Source organism: Astyanax mexicanus, unplaced genomic scaffold (assembly GCF_023375975.1).
Source record: "Astyanax mexicanus isolate ESR-SI-001 unplaced genomic scaffold, AstMex3_surface scaffold_49, whole genome shotgun sequence".
Lineage (NCBI taxonomy): Eukaryota > Metazoa > Chordata > Actinopteri > Characiformes > Acestrorhamphidae > Astyanax > Astyanax mexicanus.
In genome coordinates, this window is record NW_026040059.1 from 204,857 (window position 1) to 228,984 (window position 24,128).

The following is a 24,128-nucleotide window of genomic DNA, read 5'->3' on the forward strand; positions in this document are numbered from 1 at the left end:
TGATGAAAGCTCTCGGGATTTAGGAATTTATTTATTAAAACACTGAAAATAATTTTATGATGTTTTTTTATATTTGTTTGAGATTAAGACTAAAATAATATTGTATTTTTCATAGACATAAACTTATGTGGGAAAAAAATATACACATGTACCCAGTGATGTCAGTAACGCGTTACTCTAATCTGACTCTTTTTTTCAGTAACCAGTAATCTAACGCGTTACTATGTCCAATGCAGTAATCAGATTAAAGTTACTTATCCAAGTCACTGTGCGTTACTCTCTCTCTCTCTCTCTCTCTCTCTCTCTCTCTCCACCTCACACACACACACACACATCGCGTAATCCATAAAGTAACTAAGTTTTTTTTAAGGAGTAATCAGTAATCGGATTACTTTTTCAAAGTAACTATACCATCACTGCTCTAGGCTGTGTCATATATGCTTATCAGTTTAACCCTCTATTGTTTCCTGGGCTTGTAGAGCTGATGTCATGTAGGATTTTCTGGTATGAGAGAGGCAGTCCGTTATGATCAACAGGAAGCCAGGTATGCGCCGGTCGCTGTCGACGTCCAACAGGGATGAAATTATTCGCTGGTTTAAAGAGAAGCAGACCCTGAGAGTTTGTTTACAGCAAGGCGAGAGTCGAGTTGCCCCCTGGTTTCATGGTGAGTTCAAAGTGTGGGCCATCTGTGAGCTTTAATCCAAGAAAAACCTCTCTCTCTCTGTCTAAGTGTTCTGCTTATAATTACTGGGTTTGTTATTATTATTATTATTTCAAAGGATTAATGCTATTTCTTTATATTTGTTTGCAATATTACTAACATAATAAATAATTATCTTACAGTCAATAAATTGAAATACGTGATTAAACGTTTTTGATTTGAGCTCTTTCTCTTTGTACACAGGTATTATTACTCGTGAGGAGGCGGAGGATTTGCTGAAGTCAGGCAGCGCTGGAAGCTTCCTGGTCCGTGTTAGCGAGAGGATCTTTGGATAATCTTTCTTACAGAACATAGTCTATGACTCCTGCAAGTTTGGGCAAATTTCACTGTATTGTTTATTTTATATTAATTGTTTTTTTTATTCATGTTTAAAATTAAATTTCTCATGATTTTCCCATAATGCCAAAACAGGTCCACTACCATTTGAAAGAGTCTGTCCTAGGCTATCACCTCTGCAAGTTTGGGCAAATTTCATGCTTAAAATTAAATTTCTCATGATTTTCCTATAATGCCAAAACAGGTCCATGACCATTTGAAAGAGTCTGTCCTAGACTATGACTCCTGTAAGTTTGGGCAAATTTCACTGTATTGTTTATTTTATATTAATTTTTTATTTTTTTTTTACTCATGCTTAAAATTAAATTTCTCATGATTTTCCCATAATGCCAAAACAGGTCGATGACCATTTGAAAGAGTACAACATAGGCTATCACCTCTACAAGTCTGGGCAAATTTTACTGTATTGATTATTTTATAATAATTTTTTTTTTTTTTATTTATGCTTAAAATATTTTTTTTTCATGATTTTCCCATAATGCCAAAACAGATCCATGACAGTTTGAAAGAGTCTGTCCTAGGCTATGACAAGTTGTACTGTTTTGTTTATTTTATCTTATCTTCATTTTGTTATATTCTATTTTTATTGTATTATTTTATTTTGTTGTCTTACTTTATTTATATATCTATTTTAACAACAGCTCTTGGGTGTAAACTGAATCGTGAGATCACAATTTCGTTCCACCTCATGAACCACATGTGATACGAATGACAGTAAAATCTCCTTGAATCCTTGAAAACAGGTCCAGTACCTGTAAAATAAACAATACAGTGAAATTTGCCCAAACGTGCAGGAGTCATAGCCTTGGACAGACTCTTTCAAATGGTAGTGGAACTGTTTTGGCATTATGGGAAAATCATGAGAAATTTAATTTTAAGCCTGAATAAAAAATTATAAAATTAATATAAAATAAACAATACAGTGAAATTTGCCCAAACTTGCAGGAGTCATAGACTATGTTCTGTAAGAAAGATTATCCAAAGACTCTTTTAAGAGGTACTGGATCTGTTTTGGCCTTTTGGGAAACTCATGAGAAATTTAATTTGAAGCATGGATTGAAAAAGTAATATTAATATAAAACTCTCTCTCTCTCTCTCTCTTAAAAACCGATGGGATTGTTATGGTATTATATCAAATAGATAATGTACTGCACTAAATCTACAGTGAGGTGAGTTATTTTAATCCGTTTTCTTCTCGTTTCTGGGCTTAATGTATGTCTGAATTAATATAACCGACTGAAACGTGTCTGTCTCTCTCTGTGTTTTTTAGCGTGCTCTCCTCCTGCGCGTCTGTTTACCGTAAAATCGCGCGTATACGCGCGGATAGCTTGACTCCGGTAAAACACCAGCATAGATATACTCCTTAATAACTGCCCACATCTTCCCCAAGGTACACAATAAGACACTTCAGCAGATCCCCATCGGGAATCCTCACGAATCTCCCGATTAGCCACTCCGGGCCTGGGCACACAAAGTTGTAATTAACTGATTTCCAATTTCCAGTCTTCATTATTCATCTTTTAATAATGCTTTTTCCGCCCAATTCCTTTGGAGGGGAGTGCAGACATATGTTCTCAGTCTTCAAACTGATTGGGCATAAAAAAGGCCACTGCAAATTTCATATTTCTTTATTTGTGGATTTCATGCATCTGTTTGCCAGTATTCATGCCCTTAGTGCTGTCATTATCAGCCAGCATTGGCAGAGCAGCCAAAACAATATTGAGAGCATGTGTGCTGTTTGACAAAAAGGTTAATTTATATAAAATAAAAAAACACTTGAGGCTTGTAGTGTAAAGACAGCCACTGACACTGGTGATGTTTTTTTTAGATTTTATATAACATTTTATTATTTTATTGTTTATTCTATTATAATTCTGGTCTAAGTGATTCCTAAATGGCCAGTGAGTTTATTTAACTGCGACTGAGTGAATACAGCCCAAACCCAATGTGTGTTAAAAACAGTTAATTTAGTCCGGTGTTATGTCGAATTTTGCTACCCATCGATACATGCTTCCCAAAGGTACTGCGCATGCGCCGACCTACACAATTTAATTCTTTCTCGTGTTTTATGTATAATTAATCTGGTTTAGGGGGCGTTATGTGCATTAAACAACCTGGACGCACTATCATTGCACAGAAGTGTAAATGGAAACTAAAAATTACACTTATTATCATAAATAAATACAAAAGCAGTTTGTAATGAGCTATATTTACTATAACTTTGCCATGGTACAATGAATTATGCACTCCAAATCTAATAACGTACATCTACTGGAATATCACTGGGTACATGCCCTAAAATAGTGCTTCTTTTGTATTTTTACAGTTAAATATTCATTGGGGCAGCACGGTTCGACAAGGTAGCAGAATTCGACAGAACACCGGCCCTCTTTCTCCAGTCCAGCTCCGCCCGCCCTCTCATCAACAGACTTTTGGAAGAAACCAAAGTCACTGGAAAAGAGGGGGAGATCTGAGATTTTGAGGCATGATATTTAATATAATTAAAATAATATATTTCACCGTTCCTATTAAATTATGATTATTTACGTTTATATCTCACGTTTTAATACAATATAACATATAATGAATATATTAAAACACACAAATTAAAAACCTTTCGGGCAACAAAAAAACCCCGAACCTAGTTTTGAATGGTCGTGGCTCCACTCCACTGAATCAGTTAGCCACAAGAAAGACGTCCTTTTCTCCGGGAGCTGCATGGGGACTGCAGGAGTCCAAAGCCTCGCTGTGTTTTATGGGGAACAGTTATTAATATTGGGTCAAATAATCCAGTATTTCTTCACTCTGGTGCTGAAGGTCCGCTGCGCTGCTGTTTACTGTGCTTCCCCTTTACTCTGTTTTCATTTAAAGCCCCTCAGTCTTAAAACAGCGGCACTAGCGGGCCTCCAGCGGGCCTTCAGCACCGATAGTGATTATTACCCTGCCGGATTAGATTAGAGCAGCGCGGCGGAGCTCTGTAAGTCCCGGTGAGTAATTTAGTTAGCTGACTGTTTCAGCTCTCGGTGAAGCGCGGTCTTATTATGATACTTAAACGGCGCTGGGTGTTTGTTTTGTTTCTGAACGAGCAGGTGCTGCTGCAGGTAATCGAGCTATCTGTAGCTAATTAGCTTAGCCAGCCATCCTCCGCTCGCTAGCTCGCTAACGTTAGCTATCTTACAGCGTTAGATAGATTAACACGCTTTAAACAGTCTTACCACTATTTAAAGACTGTTTAAAGCGTGTTAATGGCGAATAACGCTGTAAGATAGCTAACGTTAGCGAGCGGAGCATGGCTGGCTAAGCTAATTAGCTACAGTTAGCTCAACCGGCTAAGCTAATTAGCTACAGTTAGCTCAACCGGCTAAGCTAATTAGCTACAGTTAGCTCAACCGGCTAGGCTAATTAGCTACAGTTAGCTCGATTACCTGCAGCAGCACCTGCTCGTTCAGAAACAAAATAAACACCCAACGCCGTTTAAGAGCTGATTCACGACCTTCTCTCCCAGCACAGGGTGTGTTTTTCTCAATCAGCAGCAGCTTTTAAATCACGCTGTAGTTCAGTAATAAGATCGCGTTTCACCGAGAGCTGAAACAGCCAGTTAGCTAACGGTAGTTAAAATACCTAACAGGCCTGAGAGCTCCTCTCGGTACTCCGGTCTAATTCGGCAGGGTTTTTGTAGATGTTTAATTTCTGAATCTTATTAATACTGAATTAAAGTATGGTAATCTGGCTAATATTAAAAAGTCAACTAGCTTTTTACCGAAACACTTTTAGTTAATTTATACCTAATTTTAGCGGTGTGTTCCCACAAGACGAATAAAAAAAAAAAATAAAAAAAAAGGGGTGGCCGACTGCGCATGCGCGAAATTTAGCGGCCGACTGCGCATGCGCGAATATTAGTGGCCGACTGCGCATGCGCGAAATTTAGCGGTCGACTGCGCATGCGCGAATATTAGCGGCCGACTGCGCATGCGCGAATATTAGCGGCCGACTGCGCATGCGCGAAAATTAGCGGCCGACTGCGCATGCGCGAAATTTAGCGGCCGACTGCGCATGCGCGAATATTAGCGGCCGACTGCGCATGCGCGAATATTAGCGGCCGACTGCGCATGCGCGAATATTAGCGGTCGACTGCGCATGCGCGAAATTTAGCGGCCGACTGCGCATGCGCGAATATTAGCGGCCGACTGCGCATGCGCGAAAATTAGCGGCCGACTGCGCATGCGCGAAAATTAGCGCATGCGCAGTCGGCCGCTAATATTCGCGCATGCGCAGTCGGCCGCTAAATTTCGCGCATGCGCAGTCGGCCCCCTCTTTTTTTTTTTTTATTCGTCTTGTGGGAACACACCGCTAAAATTAAGTATAAATTAACTAAGTGTTTTTGTAAAAAGCTAGTTGACTTTTTAACATTAGCCAGATTACCATACTTTAATTCAGTATTAATAAGATTCAGAAGTTAAATATCTACAAAAACCCTGCCGGATTAGACCGGAGTACCGAGAGGAGCTCTCAGGCCTGTTAGGTATTTTAACTACCGTTAGCTAACTGGCTGTTTCAGCTCTCGGTGAAACGCGATCTTATTACTGAACTACAGCGTGGTTTAAAAGCTGCTGCTGATTGAGAAAAACACACCCTGTGCTGGGAGAGAAGGTCGTGAATCAGCTCTTAAACAGCGCTGGGTGTTTGTTTTGTTTCTGAACGAGCAGGTGACGCTGCAACTGGATTTTATAAAGATATGAGAAAAGAATGCTTTCGTCGAGGATTTAACATGAAAAGGTAAGCTGCTGTTATGTTCTGATCTGTGCAGGCAGTTTATGCACTTAACGTAACTCCGTTAGACAACTAACTTACAGAGCTAGCGTTTGTTGTGTCTCCGGATTAGTTTTCTGCAGTCCATGATTATTAGCTAAGGTGTTTAGTTTATTTTGACCCCAAACAGCAGCATTCACTGCATTTTGCATACTATTAACTAACCGCGTGAATCCACTGTACGTGCAAGTTAGCGTTAACTTCATCACGAACGAGTAACGGATTAGTAAACACACTCTTGTCTTTTTTTTTGAATCCTCACAGTTTCTGTCAGAAAACACTGAAAGAAAACTTCTCCTCTGTCTCTGTTTATACAGCGATGGTTTGGGTTTAAAGCTGGGTTTGTTGTGCTGGATATTTGGTTAGGAGAAGGAGATTTTATAAGATGTGTGGCTGCATAATTGTGAACTGAGATCGCGGTCTGTGAAGTTACACCCGCAGCTAACCAGTGACTTTAAAAAACAAATAAACACAGCTGTTACTGGACTTGATGGGTTTAAAAAAATTAGTTAATTAATTTTAAAAGACTAGTCTACTAATGTTGGCCCTGCTGAGTCCAGCTGATCACCCAGAAATAAACATTACCTATGCTGGTCAAAAGCTATTTAAAGAGCTAACCTCCAAGGGTGTGTTTGTTTGTTTTTTTCTGGTTTTGAGCATTTTTTTAAGGAGGGAGTGTAAGTCTGTGCTGCAGTAGAAGAGTGTAATTTTAGAAAAGTTGCTGTATTTGTCTCACTGCCTTAGATAGTATAGACTTTAAACATGTTACTAAAAATTAACACTGGACCGTGTTTTTAAATACTTGCCATTCTGGATGTCCTGAACATTTTCATGCAGGCCTGTGTGTTTTAAAAAATATATATTTTATTCATTCTATTTTATGTCGGTTAGTTTTATTTATATAAAGTAAGACCTGTAGATCTACTTTATTGGATAAATTGATACAGCTACCATGAACTGTTTTGTTTCTGTTCTGTAAAATCAGGCCCAGTTCCAAAAGACACAACATCCTCAGTGTCCTGGAGCTCCAGCTGAAGCACTGGCCACCTTCTCCATCCCCACCCAAAAGAGGAAGATCAGCAGCAGTGGAGGGTCCCAGGATGTTGAGATGGTAGTGCAGAGCGGTAAGTCCCAATCACATTTTTAGCCTCTGAGTCAGTCATTTATTTTTCTTAATCCAATATTTTGGCAATGGAAAAAAAGGAACACATCCAAGTTGTCCCTTATGTTTTTATTAATAAATTAATTATTATTGAAACAATGATTTAAGAACATACCTAAATCAAAACTAAAAACTGTATATAAAATAAAATATTAGACAGAAACATCGTTACAATTCTCAGAGTACGCTGAGGCAGCTCGGCTTAAAAAAACTGTAAATATGCATTTTACAAAAGTTAGCTTAAAAAATAATAGTTTAAAAATGTAAGATGATGAATATATATGTTAATACATTAATAGCTTAATATTATTACTCTATTTGTTCTTATCACTGACTTACCGGGGGAACTAATTAAGGGACGGAATGATTTACCACCTGTTTCTCAGGTGGTAAATCATGTTTGTTGTTGAATGTGCATTTTTTTTCTTTCCCACCTTGTAAAATCCTGCCTTTGCAGTCCACTTTAAAATATTTCCAAACAGAGAGGTGTAATACGCTCTTTTGATCTTACAGCTGCTGCTCACACTGCTAATAAATAAAAAACAAACACAGTTGATTTTATCGGAGCGCCAGTACCCAAACCCGACTGACTAAAACTTTCAATCGTAACCACCTTACACTTAACGATTGAGATGACACGACCGCAACTCAACTGCAGCTCGACTCTAGCCAGACTCTCGTGATTTTATCCTGACTCTGGAAATTTGTCTGCAACTGTGAAATCATTGGAAAATCGTTAGGTACCTGAACACTCTTCTCTCTTCACCCTTAATGTAGCAGCTACCCACTGAATAACTGTTTGCCTGTTCTATAGCGGCTGTAATTTCCTTCTGTCTGTTTCTTACACTCTGTAGGTACTTATATATTTTTTTAATTGAACGTGGCAGCGTGCCGACAATCACAAGTTTTGCAAATGTTGGGATAAATTTCAGCCAATTTAACTTTACTAGAATGTGCTCTGTGTACTCTGCAGGTACTTCTAAGGCAGCTAGTTGAAGGCGTGATTGAGGTCCATGCCAGAGGGGTTCTGCACTGTGACCTCAAGCCATAGAACATCCTGGTTCAGATGTACAGTTAGGAACCACGCCTTCATCTTCTGTTCTTCTGGTATGGGTTTTCAGTGAACACTACAGGCAGAGAACTGTCTTCGTAGAAGCTACCATTACTGAATAGAGATTCAGGTCAAAAACATTCCTTAACGCTCAGTCACTGTCTCTAATTTACTTTTCAGGACCTTCCTCATGAGTGGTTTACCCATGAGGCCAAATCCTCCACAGTGTTGCAGATAGGAATCATCCTGCTGTGTGTGAGAGGTGACCCTTCAACACCAGCACGGAGATCACCTCAAAGAAGTCTCAGATCATCTCTCCACCATCTGCTCTATGACCCCTGGCTAAGTATACACCACGACACAGCCACCACATCAGGCACACCTCAGTCAGGTACCATATAAAACAATAATAATAATTTTAAAAAATCTATATTTTCAAACTCTAGTTTAGAGAGTTCTCTAGTAGAGCTGGGCGATTAATCGATTTTATCGATAAATTCGAATTTATAGTTAAGGACAATGTGTTTTTATGAAAATCGATTTTCTCTGAGTTTTCTTTTTCACCACAGACGCTCCTCTGTGGGCACAGAGTGAGCTTAGCTAGCTCCCTCCATACCTCCCTCCCTCCAGCGCACACCCCCTGCCCCTCCCTCACTCCCTCCCTTGCACGCACAAACACACATGTGCACACACACACACACACATACACAAAACACATGACGGCGGAGCTTAAGAGCAACTAGCTCCGTGATCTGGAGTTGGTTCGGTTTTGCGGCGTCGGACGTAGACCAAACAGGTCCTCGCTGTAAGGTGAATCAATTTATCACTATACCTTAAACAGAAGCATGTAGCGGAGTGGGAGAAGTGCTGCTACCATAGGAATGAACGCAGCAGCAGCACCAGTTCACCATTCAACGTTAATCAAGGAACTGTCCCTGGCACATCTTCCAACCGTGTACCAGGTTTTGTATGCACTACAAGTTAAGATGTTTTGCATATTCATGAGAAAAGATCTCATTTTATAGAACACTGGCACTTATTTAAATGCTTTGTTTTGCTATTCTAGCCCAATAGGGAAAAGTATTTACTTAAGAGCATATAAATTGTACTTGTTTTCTATTGTCTACTTTGTAAGTTTTATCAAAAAAGGGCACCATTTTATTTATTTCTATTTGTTTTTAAGGGTGTGCTTATTTATTTATTTATTTTTTAAGTTTGAGGGTGCATTGTGTCAGTACCTAAACTATGTTGGAGAAAGCTTTCTAAAAGTCACTAGATGTTCTCACTGTTTACAATAGTTTTTTTTTGCTTGTTTCTGGTTGCACTTTAAAGGGGACATGAAACATTTCAGTTTGTACAAGTTTTCTAAGGTATTAAATATAATGGAATTTATTTGGGGGGGATTTTTTTATATAAAATGTTTACACACTAAATTATAATATATTTATGTTTGTTATGTTTGAGCTAGGGCGCCGCCATGTTGCCCGTGCAGCACTGGTGACGTCACGAGGTTGGTTGGTTTAAGATCCCAGGCATATAGCTAGAGGAAAAGAGCGTATTGTTTGTCGAGATTATGGATGAAGACGAAGCTGAACTAGGCTAACATGGAGCATTTGCTCAGAGATCTTTCCTGTATAAACCTGAGCAGGACTTTTCAGATGCTTTTCTGAGAGAGACGTTTTGGGAGTGTTTATTCTCTCTCTATGGGAGGTCCGTGCAGAACCCTGCAGCGCGTCCACAGCAGGTACTACCATTCAGTTAACCAGCTATTTTATATACATTTAGCTATTTAACATGCAAAGTCCAGAGTTCATTAAGACTGAATGAAACGAACATGATTTAAGTGGATATTGAAACATCCAGGCGCTGTTTGGTTGATAAACCGTTCAGTTTAGAAGTTAGAATGCTTACTGGGTTACTTAGCTTCATCTAGTTAGTGTTAGCTAGTTAGCTAGCGTTGGCTAGCTAGAATAAGATAGCTAGCTAAGTAGCTAACGCTAGCTATGTTATCTTTAAATTGTCATTTTATCTAGACTTTCGGTAACGGTACCTCTCGCTGCTCTGCTGGGTGGGCGTGTTGTTTGGCTGGTGCGGCTCACAGCTGCTGCTCTCATAGTAACGTTACTATCAGTCGGACGGTCTGTACATTCCAGCTGATCAGAGGAAAAATAAAAAACGGAGGAAAAAAGCCTCGGACTTCAGCTTATTTATCCGGCGCTAATGCTCCTGACTCAAACCCCTCTCCTTCACATAGTCCTGGTCTAGAAAGTGCTCGCCACTAACCCCTAGCAGCTAACCGGAGGATTCTCACGCTTCAGCGCTGCGAGCCCCGCTGAAGGTATGAAAGTGAAAGTAAATATTTCTCATTCCTCACCCTATTAAAATTCACTACTCCCAGTATTACTACACACAGGGGCAATACAAAAGTGCCCCCCCGCTCTGCATTGAGTTTTGGTTTGGATTTTATTATTTATTGAGGAGCTAAATTACAGTATTCTCATAGATCATAGTAGTGAGGCGTGCGAGAACCAACCTCGTGACGTCACTTTCAGCGCTGGGACAAGATGGCGCTGCCCTTACTTAAAAAAATGACATTTAGATTGCTTATTATTTTAATTCCGCTTCACTGACAACTGTTAAACTTATAAAATTTGTTAGAGTGAAAATACATCTTGTGAATTAAACGAAATACTTGAAGTGTTTCATGTCCCCTTTAACCACAAATGGAACATTTTAAGTGAAAACAAATTAAATAAGAACTAGTTTTTAACCATTTCTTTATAATCTTTAGTTTGATTTTTAGTAGGGGGAAAAAATCGATTTAAATCGAAAATTGGATTAAAGAAAAAAAAAATCTAAGATTTTTTTTTTCGGCCATATCGCCCAGCTCTATACTCTAGTTTAGAGGTTTTTTTTTTATAAAACACACCTAAGGAAAATAGCAGGTATTAATAAAGCTATTGATTCCATACTTTTAAAAAGGTAATGATTTTCTTTAACTATATAAATGTTTTAATCGTTTTGTGTATTGTATGCTTTTAATTGCTTCCTGTTTTGTATTTGTGTTCATGTACTTAAGGCTTTAATCCTTTTATCTTGATATTGTTTATCTTTTGATGTTTATTAATTACTTAACTGTATTTATCTTTATGTAGTATACTGTTAGTGTTTTAATCCATACACTTTTTGTATATATTTCTTTTATTGCTTAGTTACTTGCTTTATTAATGGTTATTGTATTGGTGTTTTAGTCTTATTTTGGGCTTATATTCATTAAAAACATTTTAACGTTTGTCTTTTAGTGCTTTAATCAATTAATATTGTACTTACCTTTTACTATTTTACTATTAATCTTTCTGTACTTAATTATACATTATTTTTTATTTATTTTTTTATAAAATTAAAGGCGGGTTTATTAATTGTATGTCTTTATACAGGATTTTATATTTGCATTGTATATATTTTTGTTTCATTTAATGTTTATGCTCTTTGTCTTTTTCAGATTTTTACATTTTTAATTTGTGTATTGACCCAAGGAGTATGGGTTCCTCTCAAGGTTTCTATCTCTCTTTCTGAGAGAATTTTCTTTGCCGCTGTCTCCTTTGTGCTTACTCAAAAGAGGTTTGGACACTTTTTTTTTTTTTTTTTTTTTTTTTTTTTTTTTTAACTGTTCTTAATTTTGTTTGTTTCTTAACTTTGTCAATAAATGTTTTTTTATTGCTATCACTTTTGTCTGTTTATTTGATCACACTATCGCTAAGTTTCTTGAAATGTGTTTATGGAAAAAAATTTATTTTAATATTTTATTAAATGTGGATTTGATGCCCACATTCAACCACTTTTTAACACTTCAACTAAACACTGAAAGAATAAATCAGAAATTATTGATTTATTATTAATGTAATGAACAGAGATGTTCTGAAGTTAAAAGCTGATTATCCCAGGTGTCTCATATTCCCAAATATGATAAGGTGGATAAGGTCATGTCAGCTCCAAGGACAATTTCAGTTTTGTATTTCAGTGAAAGTTATTCCTTTAATTGAATTTATATAAATAATGTATCTGGTAATATGCAAAGGCTCTCAGTGTTGTTACACCTTTTTGTTATACTTAAAACCAAAGTGTAATTTTCAACAACTCTATGTGATGTTTGACCACTTAGGAATTACACTGACATTACTTCTACAAGTCATGGGATAGTAGGTTTGAGGCTGATCATGAAGTGTTACCTCAATGTATTGGCCAGTAATTTATTATTGAAGGTTATTCATTCAAATTTATTGTGACTGGTGGTCTGCCTACAATTGTCTGTGCAACTCTGAGAAATATCTATATACAACTTTTAAAACGATTAAAGCTTTGGGATTTACATGTGCAAAATTAAGCCCTGCATACAGAAATATACTGATAACTTTCTGATGCTTTAAAAAATAAGAATCAAAGGAATCAAATTCCAAAAGATAAGCATTAGCATTTCAGAAGTACTGTCCGAGGTCAGCATACACACTAGAAGAACAGAGAAAACAAATCACAGTTCTTACAGTCTGCTTGTCTTACCAGGTTCCATGAGACACTGCAGTATCCCTTTATTCATCCAATAACATAAATTATACATTAATAAAACATTTGTTTTATTAGAAATACTTGTTCAAATTACAAATTAGCACCCACAACTCCACAGAGGTTGGAGGACCATAATTTAATATAATTATATATTTAAGTTACATGATTTTGAGCATATTACTACATTATTTTGCCTTTCAAAAAATGCCAAGTGAGCAAATCAAATCTAAAACTTTTTTTTTTTGTTCCCCCTCTGCATGTGATACATAGAGATCAGTAACATCTTTCAGTACAAATGGTCTGTAAAAACAATATGAAATTTGAAAAGGAAAAAAATACAAGCTACAAAAAATGTAACTTTCAAAATAAATTCATGGTGATCACTTGATTATGACAGAAATGGACACCTGCTAAAACCACATACCTATCCTTTTGGTTTGAGGTAAATCTGTCTACCACAAACCAAAATATACAATTACAGTAGAGGAATCCTGCTTTAAGATATTTGGCCTCAGATGCATCAGTAGCACTTTACAATTAATTTACATTGTTTAACCATACTTATGTTAGAATGCCTCAACTAATTATTATTATGACACTAGTTAAGATATTAATTCCTACAAAATGTTAAAACTGATATCGCAATTCATCTTTATTTACAACATTCTTAAGCATTACAATTTAGAAATGTTAAATAATATTTACCACTTAATGTTTATTACAGTCGTAAGTACTGTTATTTTTTACCCTGATTGTAAAGAGTTACAGATGCATCAGTAGCTGGGTAGAACAATATGAATATGACTGCTGTCTAAATAAATTAAAAAGGCTTTTTTTTTTACGGCAGCCTCACGCTGACACAGGGTCCCAAGCAGTGATGTTAGTAACGCGTTACTCTAATCTGACTCTTTTTTTCAGTAACGAGTAATCTAACGCGTTACTATTTCCAATGCAGTAATCAGATTAAAGTTACTTATCCAAGTCACTGTGCGTTACTCTCTCTCTCTCTCTCTCTCTCTCTCCACCTCACACACACACACACACACACCGCGTTCCCTTCCCCATCCCCCTCCGCTCTCCCCCAATCACACGCGTCTCGCTTTCTCCCCTGTCTCTCTCTCGCGCGCGCTCGGCGTGTTTTTAGTTTCCGCCCATTCTCGTTTTTCCGCCAGTTCTCGGGCTCCCTATCTCTTTATAAAGGCGGGTTTTCCCGGCCACGTCCCAATTCACTAGCCAGGGCAGCGGTCTGCACAGATCTGATTGGCAGAGGAGAGCGTTTGAAGATTTTACACCACACGTGATTGGTCTGTGAGTTTCCCATGCCGCAGAGTGCGTATACCGTAAAGACAAGAAAAGTTCTGACGCTTTAAATGAACACTGTCAAAATTAAATCCTTCTCAGTAGTTTATCGGTTTGGGTCCGCATTGGACCACGTCTGGGTCCGGACCCGGACAGCACTCCGTTTTGTTTTATCAAACCACTCCTTGCTGCCCTGCAGAGAACAACAGGTTCAATATTCAGTTTTACAGTGTTAAATATGTCAGGTCAAGAAAGACTTTCTTTATTTTATATATTTTTTTATAAAAACAAGTATTTATGTTAAGTGAAATCAAGAAAGACCATATTTTATTTTTTTATAAAAAAAATTATTTATGTTAAGTTAATTCAAGAGAAATGGTCTTTTAATTTTATAAAAATAAATAGTTCAACTTTAAATGTCTAGAGATACATTGATGCTGTTAAAAATGCTTTTTCCAATAAAGGGAGTATTGGCAAAACTGGTTATAATTTTTATGTTAAGGCGGCGGGACGTGGTGTGTGCAGCTGCTTAAAGTAACTAATAAAGTAACTTGTAAAGTAACTTAGTTACTTTTAAAATCAAGTAATCCATAAAGTAACTAAGTTACTTTTTAAAGGAGTAATCAGTAATCGGATTACTTTTTCAAAGTAACTATACCATCACTGCATGTACCTTTATTTCAATTGCCTATATGGACAGTGATTTTAAAAAAAGTGAACTTTTAAAACCATAGTGTTAAATGCGATGCAATTAAAACAATTTCCTGGTGCACCTAAGAAAAAAAATTAGGCACAGCAGTGTAACCAGTGCAAAAAGTCAGTCTAGAGCCCTTACACTCACACAATCACACAATTACACACACTTATACTCAAACTCACAATCAGGAAATCAAACATACTCACACTTACACAATCACACACACACACATACTCACACAATCTCTCACTTATACTCAAACTCAATCACTCACTCCCACAATCACTCACTCACACTTACTCACTTACATTCATACTCACACTCGCAAAATCACTCCACTGTAGGGTAATTTACCACAGCATGACTTAGATAAAATTCGGATGTGAGAAATCTCAGAACATGAAATGATGACCAATGAGTCAGAGCTTAGAATTTAAAATATATTAAAGTTTACTTGAAAAATAGTTTCAGCATTACAGATATATAAAAGGAACAAAAAAAAATAGATATATATTAGAAAAGAGTAAAAGTACATCAACGAATACAATCTTGATAGATCAACACATTCGCAACCCAGAGAGAGAGAGAAAGAGAGAGAAAGAGATAGAGAGAGAGAGAGAGAGAGAGAGAGAGAGAGAGAGAGAGAAAGAAAGAGAAAGAAACTAAAGCCAGTCGAGGGACAGAGAGAACTCCTCAGACTTCATCCAAGCAGTTATACATTTATGCAAATGACGTGATTGAACAGAACTTATCAATATGATTACGTCAGCAAAGTCCAGTTAACAGCATGTTGTCCAGTTTTAATGACGTGATCCGCTCCAGCCTGTCTGTTCTTATCATGATGTTGTTCAGCGCTGTGTCCTTCATGAAAACAGCAGACAGTCCTTAAGTGTCCTAAAGTCTGTGAGAAGATGAAACGGAGGAAAAGAGTGGATGGAAAGATCTTCTGGCCTGTGTGCGACTTTACGCCGTGTAGAACAGGCATGCGCTGGCTATCTGAGGAGAGGTTCCCAGCACTTCACTCAGAGAGCTTGTTGTCTCCTAGTTCATATGCACTGGTCCCAGAACAGCAGAAAAGCAGTGAAGCTTCTCTGCCACTCAGGGTCACGTTCTCCTCACAGCTCTCATTGTTGATGAAAACACTCTGACCTTCCTGATTCCTGAAAAAGTAAAAACAACCTCCAAAGCCTTGTCATAGTGACAGTTAAAAAGAGAGCAGAGATCATAAGGTTATTAAGTGAATTATAATGTGAACAGTAAAAATAATAACTGTATATATAAATGTATAAAACATTTAAGAATAAGAGTGTGAAGGTGTGGTTATCTCCAATCACACCCTTCACTCCCCCCTTCTAGACCAAATGGAATCATCCAAGATTCCATGATGGTCTACATAACGCCTAAGAAGCCCCGGGAGTAATGACAAGTGTCCGCATACAGAGTATGAGAACAAGTGTTTCTTCATCTCAGCTGTGGACATGCTGGGGCCTATTGCACACCAGTCCCCACGCCGGACTCTCCCTGCCTCGTTATGCCCACCATGGATCTGAGAAGATTCATAAACAATTTTTTACTACATTAACTTTCTCTTTTTTTTTTTCAGAATTACAACATAAAGTTATAAAAGTGTTAAAATCAAGTCAATGTTTTTCAACATTGTCACTGTTTTTGCTCTAGACTATAGAATACATAGTCTCAACATTTATTTATCAAATGCCTTCTTATTTTCTTTTAACCTTTCACATTGTCTAATTTAATCTTCAACCATAATAATGTATATTTTTTATACATTAATTAGACATTTTCTTACACTAGATGCTGAGAAGCTGATCTACACCTTTGTTTTGATTAGACTATTGTAATGCATTATTCTCTGGATTACAATTATTATTCTCTACAATTTACAAATTACATCTTGGTCAAAATGCTGCAGCTACAGTTCTAACTCACACACACACAAAAAAAAGAGAGAAGATTATTTAGATTGGATTTTAATATTCATTTAGTGTAAAAAGTGTAAAAATCTCTTAATGGCTTAGCAGCTAAGTATATATCAGGACTCCTGACAGATCGACAATTCCAGCTCATTTGTTGAGAACATTTAGCGTTGCATTCTGTATTTATGCACCAAAGATTTGTAACTCTCTATCAGTTTATATCCATCAGGGATCACCCAGTTCTTCCTTTGAAGCACATCTAAAACTTATTTGTGCACTTCAGATTAATCTTAGTTTTATTTATTTTAAAATAGTTTGTTATGTGCCAAAATTCTTAATGCCAATCTGTAGACAAACAATCCTCAACTTTACACATACTCAGAAATCCTTAAAGCATTGTTCAGAATATTTAGTCTGATTAGTGCTGTTATTTGAGGGCGAACACACAAAAAGCATAAAACACCCCTTTTTTATTTTAGTTATTAAATTGAGAGTTCAGTTCCTCCAAAAACTCTGATGAGTATGATGCAGTCAGTGCATTTCCTCTATATACTATGTAAACTTATTTTCCGTCTGTTAACCTGAGTCTAAAAACATTTGGCTGATGTTAGAATTTAAATGTGTGTGGAGTTGTGTCCACAAGCTGTTGTAGGCATGGTCCACCTAAGTTTAGACTAACTAGTTTCTATGGCAGTGATTTCAAACCTATGAGCTGCAGTGGTCCTGCTTGAAGTTATTGGCCTAATATTTATTTTTCTTGTTCAGTTCCAATATATGTTTTTTTGCGAACTGTGCTACCTGTAAATTAATTGCAAAAATAAAAACATATTTAAGTTTCACTTGTTTGGCATAGTTGCAAGACTGTTAGCTGGTGGTTTAGCAAGCTAGTTATTATTATATATATTGAATTAATTAATATTAATGCACATATAAGAGAAAGATTTCTATCTTACCCTATTTTTTTTAAAGCTTTTGGAGCAAACAAAGCTCTTTTTGTAGTTGATAGTCTACATTGATGTATTAATAAGATTTTAAATGGTTGATTTTTATTTAAGCCAGCATGCTTGGTTACTTTAGCTAGTTACAACTACATCTGAGTTTATATGTATTAATTTTGTCAAAAGCCAGTAAACAACTTCCCTTACATAAGCCTAAGCGGAGATGATATTTGTTGAAAATGTTTTATACAAATCATAGTCATTAGACAACATAAATTACGTAATATAAACCTAAAAGAACTTTGCAGTGAAAATTGAGGGCCAGTAAGCGATAGGCCTCTAATGTATTAATCTGCCCAGCAACCATGTTTGGCTACTATTTACAATTAAATATATATATGTATATATATATATATATAAATACATATATATATATATATATACATATATATACATATACATACATACACACATACATATATATATATTTATATGTACACACACATATATACATATATACACATATACATACTTTTTTTTTTCTTAAAAAGAAAGGTAAAACAGTCATAATTTGAGTCACCACCAGATTTAAAGTTTAACCAAACATTTTCTACATGAGGCATAAACATCAAAAATTAAATAAAATCACTCCTTTTAATGAAAAAAAAAAAGTACACAGGCATAAAAATAAAAAATAAAAAATCTGGTCTCACGTCTCCGTTGCTGGCTCAGGCTGAGGGGTGAATCCACTGGGCTGATTGGCTGCTGGGGGTGGGTGGTGTTGATGGTTGAGCAGGTGCTGTCTGAAGCGGTCTCTGATCGCTCAGTTCTTCCAGATCTGAAACCAGTTTCCTGGACCAGTGCTGTAACATTTCAATCACAGCAGGTCCGGTGAAGATGCAGTCCAGCCATCGACCGACAGCTGGACCAAACATAGTCTCTCATCTGAGACTCTCCTCATGAAGTGCTCTGGTTCAGATGATGTTCACAGTACTGTTGCAGAGGACCCTGTCTCTGAGGGTCAAAACTCCTGTGATGAGCACCACCCCCGCCTTCTCAAACACCCAGAAAACAGCACTGAGCAACATTCAGTCAAAAGAGAAAAATCCCTCCAAAAAAAAAAACTCAAAAGAAAAAATAATAATAAAAAATAAATCCTGAAATGAATTCTATAATATGGTTAAAAATTGTTTAGCCTCATGAAATAACTAAAACAAAAATTATTTCCAGCCAAACGATGCTTGATATTCCTAAACTGTATAAACATTGTCATTATATTGTTGTGCTCTGATGGGGACTCAAAATATAGCCAAGAATATGCAAGCAAGTTCTTCATTGCCAGAAATAGAAAACATATGGAAAGCAAAACAGAAAGCTTTGTTTTTTTTTTTAAAGACATCTGATGTCTCCTTGTTTAAAAGTCAGAAAGAGAGACCCAATTCACTGCAGCTCGTAATAGATCCAATACTAAGTTTGTCAAATTACACCTTTCCAAAGAAAGTAAGATCTTTCCTTACTGGTTTCTTAAATCTACTATCCTCATTAAGGGTGTACTCACACTAGGCCCGGTTGGGTTGAATCGTGCCGGAGCACGGTTCGGCCCCCTCCCCACTCCCCCGCAGGCCTGCACTCACACTGCGCTAAACGTCCCGTGCTCGAGCACGCTTTCGTCAACAGGTGACTTTTGTTTTGAAGAACAGTATGCGCGCGCAAAACAATGGAGTTCAGGATTGTACTGTTGTTTTTGTTTCTCTGGAGTCGTTTTGGGCGTGCAAATACGCAACTGAACCAGAGATTCATTGATTGTGCAACACAACGATTTACTGCTAATCGTGCTGCACGTGTAAGAAGGTTTTTACACAAGCAGCAGACGTCCAGGGAGAAATTTGCAGCTTTACTCGCGGACTACAATTCACGTTCATCAGTAAGGTAGACGTACTTGCTATATACATAAATAGTGACCAAAGGAGCGAAACATAAAACTCAAGTAATAATAAAATGTGTCACTGACGTCATCTTGATCCGTGCCTGGGCACGGTTTGCGCTCACACTGCATCTGTACCGTGCCCGGGTCCAAGTGAACCGTGCTCGGGCCCACCTCTCCAAGCGGGCCCGGGCACGGTTCAGCGTACCGTGCCCGGGCACGGTTCGGAGCGATCACACTACCCAAACGAACCGTGCTTTGGGAGGTAACCGTGCCCGGGCACGGTTCGGATTGCCTAGTGTGAGTACACCCTAAGAGAATCAAAAGGTCAGCATAGACTGAGATACACGAGAACCACAAGAGAAATTAGATATGTGTATTCTTTAAATCTCATTCAGCTGAGACTCAGCTGAAATCAGTCTCAATAAGAAAAGAATAAGAATAGAAAAGGCCTAAACCACATGAAGACAGAAGCTGTGTTCAGAATGGCTCACTCATTAACTCTTTCACTATGTAGCATTTTCTATTTACTGAACGAATTATGGAACAACCAAACAATAAACCATGTTTGTCCTGCTCTGAGGACGTCTAATACAACAGCACTGCATTGCATTATAGTATATTTTGGAATTTCTAAATTTTGTGATGCATTAGGTTGTTTCATAGTGAACTATATAGGGAATAGAATGTACTGCTGGGGTTTTAAACAGTACTGCAAAAATGGTTTACACACTATATAGTGCACTATTTCTGGAATAGGGAGCGATTCTGACACAGCCACACACACATTATATTCATCATTAGATTCGCTTATAGAATATCAGAGTTAGACAAATGTTAGAAACATACACACTTTCACACATGCACAGACACACACACACACACACACCAAATGTGATAGAAGATAGCAGAGAAGAGATGTTTTGTCTATCTCTCTCACTGCTTCATTCAACACACACAGAAACACACACACACACACTGTCTCAAAACCCTGGAATCCTCATCTCTTTTCTGTTTCAATCAGGGATGACTTTCACAATGTGGACATTTGTACAAAACTCATCACTACTATTTAAACATGAAGCAGTCTAAACTGCCATCCTCAGAATTCTACAGCATTCTCCATAAAGATAATGAAACGTGTTACATTGAACAGTACCAGCATGGCTCAATATTCTGCCCTACTTTAATATATGTATATTGTGTTTATATGCTAACGATTCCAAACTTTTGAACAGCACTACATAAACACACACACACACAGACGTTTTCCATTCTAGAACTGCAGGTTCATTACAACATCTCAAGGTATAGCAAGGTTTCATTCATAGTCAACTCTGCTATTGGTTACCTGTTTAACTCTTTAACAGGCCAGGATTCTTGACATTACACCACTAAATCTTGAGGATTTCTATATAAGAATTACATAAGCTTTCATGTTTGAGGAGGGACTTTACTGAAAAGCATAATTGCAATTTTAATAGAACATATAAAAAATGTTTAAGTAAATCTGATGATGTCAAAATATAATGAAAAAAAATCATAAAATTAGATTTTCCTGAATAAAAATTTGGGTTGATTACTGTTACTGATCTGGAATTATTTAGTGAAGTAGAGAGAAAACAACCAGCTTCTCCAAGTAACATGTAGGTGGTACAAACCCCTGTAGCCCATATATGGGACAAGACATGTTAAGGGGTTAAACCATTAACAGAGTTTGAACCATTTTGTGCTATCGACTTAGGCAAGTCTGAAACCAGAATCAGTGCTGCCAACTTATTTTAATTTCTTTTAATACATGTATATATTTTAAAAAATTCGCTGGATTGGTCTAAAAGAAATCTAGTGATGTGGTCCAAATTTGGCTAAACTGAGCTGAATTTCTCAAAATATGTGTTTCAAAATTGTGTAAAGAAGTTTAGCCATCATTACAAAAATAAATCTAGCCAAAAATTAAAATTCCATCACCACCTTTAGGATGTATAGGATGATAAAATATTAAGATGTATATCATTTTTTAAACATTTTATAGAAATTACTGAGACAACTCACCACCTCCCACAGGTTTCCGGACAGAATAAATGGTGTCGGGTCCAAAACTGATTTAAAAATGATTGCAATGTACCTCAGTTCCAGAATTAAACCCACACACACACAGCCTCCATAAAGACATGACACATATAGACACACATAGGTCTTCTGTAATGCTGAAAACCTTCTTTATACATTAATTTTACCAAATAATCGTTAGAACTGGGATTAAAACGACCATAGACACAAAGACCACAACTACCATGACCAAGTGAAGAATCCTTTTCTGCAACTGTGTTTACTTTACTTTCCCTTACATAGCCTCACACTACCTCACACTGCCTCACACTACCTAATCTAATCTATATTTGGCGCCATATATAATATTGGTATATTTCTCTACCTCATCTGATGGTAAGATCTCATCCTCTCCTAATCTGCTGTGGTGGTGCACCACCTTTGAACACTTGGGAGATAAGGATCATGCAAGACGAAAAAGCGTCGCGACTACGACAATATTGGTATACACTACTCTTATAGCCAGGTTCTGTGGTCGAGGTACTGCTCCAGGACCCCCGAACTATAAGGTACGAGCTCTAAGCTCCGTTTGGACCGGTACTGTTCCAGGACCAAACCACCAACTGCCACACAAACACCTTTATGGCCGGTTTCTAGGACCGGTACTGTTCCAGGACCCCCGAACCATAAGGCAAACAGGCCAAAAAGCCCCCCCTGGTCCGGTACTGTTCCAGGACCAGGGCATCATCTCGCAAGTCACCTTAACTCCCAGTGCCAGCCCTTTTGATATTACTTAATTAAATGTAACCTACCTTACACAGCAGTTGGTCATGACAGTATAGAAGGTCCATAAATTACAGGCCCAAAGCAGCATCATTCTTTTTTTTTATTTTTTTTTATCACAACCGAGCAGAAACACCAAAAGCTGTAGGGTAATTTACCACAGCATGACTTAGATAAAATTCGGATGTGAGAAATCTCAGAACATGAAATGATGACCAATGAGTCAGAGCTTAGAATTTAAAATATATTAAAGTTTACTTGAAAAATAGTTTCAGCATTACAGATATATAAAAGGAACAAAAAAAAATAGATATATATTAGAAAAGAGTAAAAGTACATCAACGAATACAATCTTGATAGATCAACACATTCGCAACCCAGAGAGAGAGAGAAAGAGAGAGAAAGAGAAAGAGAGAGAGAGAGAGAGAAAGAGAGAGAAGAGAGAGAGAGAGAGAGAGAGAGAGAGAGAGAGAGAGAGAAAGAAAGAGAAAGAAACTAAAGCCAGTCGAGGGACAGAGAGAACTCCTCAGACTTCATCCAAGCAGTTATACATTTATGCAAATGACGTGATTGAACAGAACTTATCAATATGATTACGTCAGCAAAGTCCAGTTAACAGCATGTTGTCCAGTTTTAATGACGTGATCCGCTCCAGCCTGTCTGTTCTTATCATGATGTTGTTCAGCGCTGTGTCCTTCATGAAAACAGCAGACAGTCCTTAAGTGTCCTAAAGTCTGTGAGAAGATGAAACGGAGGAAAAGAGTGGATGGAAAGATCTTCTGGCCTGTGTGCGACTTTACGCCGTGTAGAACAGGCATGCGCTGGCTATCTGAGGAGAGGTTCCCAGCACTTCACTCAGAGAGCTTGTTGTCTCCTAGTTCATATGCACTGGTCCCAGAACAGCAGAAAAGCAGTGAAGCTTCTCTGCCACTCAGGGTCACGTTCTCCTCACAGCTCTCATTGTTGATGAAAACACTCTGACCTTCCTGATTCCTGAAAAAGTAAAAACAACCTCCAAAGCCTTGTCATAGTGACAGTTAAAAAGAGAGCAGAGATCATAAGGTTATTAAGTGAATTATAATGTGAACAGTAAAAATAATAACTGTATATATAAATGTATAAAACATTTAAGAATAAGAGTGTGAAGGTGTGGTTATCTCCAATCACACCCTTCACCACTCACACACCCATACACTCATACACACTATCACATTCACTCACCCTCACAATCACATACTTACTCATACTTACACTTACACAAACATTCACTCACACACACTCACACACACACACCGGAAAGGTTAATCTATGTCACACACAGACACTGAGGAGTCATCATAAACAGCAAATCCTGCATAGAGGGGCTGAGTGAATGTGGTGTAGAATGTGTGTGAGTGTGTGTGTGTGTGTATCAGAGGAGACGCTGTAGAAGGACAGAATGCCGGAGGGACAGTCCACATACACTCCTACTCTCCTACAGCCGAAGGGAGGAGGGCGGAGTTTAGTGATGTTTAGATTGTGATGAACAGAGTATTCATTATCAGAGCAGAACAGACTCATGGAGTTTCTATTCCATCCAAACTGACGGTCAAAACTCACTCCTTTCCTGCGGATGGTTTTATAACTCAGAACTAATTTAGCTCCTCCCCTCCCACTCCACTCAGCCTCCCAGTAACAGCGCCCAGTAAAACTCTCTCTACTCAGAACCTGCAGATACACATTAAACCCCTCTGGATGATCAGGATATGACTCCAGCTCCTCTCTCCTCACCGCCATCCTGTTCTTCTCACTCAGAGAGAGACGAGGGTGTGCTGTGTTTGGATCCAGTGTCAAATCACAGCCGTCTGAACAGAAGAACA

The 24,128-nt window shown here is 37.7% G+C and overlaps 2 protein-coding genes across 5 annotated transcripts in view; one reads left to right on the forward strand and one right to left on the reverse strand.

Moving 5' to 3' along the window:
- The window catches only part of LOC125797543 (uncharacterized), a 215,118-nt gene that overhangs the window by 18,418 nt on the left and 172,572 nt on the right, over positions 1-24,128 (forward strand). The gene's annotated exons all lie outside the window — the stretch shown is intronic.
- The window catches only part of LOC111193486 (stonustoxin subunit beta-like), a 157,468-nt gene continuing 155,839 nt past the window's right edge, over positions 22,500-24,128 (reverse strand). For all 4 annotated transcript variants that reach the window (XR_007436374.1, XM_049473993.1, XM_049473992.1 and 1 more), the window contains one exon: positions 22,500-24,113. Coding sequence is in view for 3 of the 4 variants with exons in the window: in XM_049473993.1 (XP_049329950.1) it covers positions 23,605-24,113 (509 nt within the window). In the remaining variant the exon portion in view is untranslated. The remainder of the gene's footprint in view (positions 24,114-24,128) is intronic.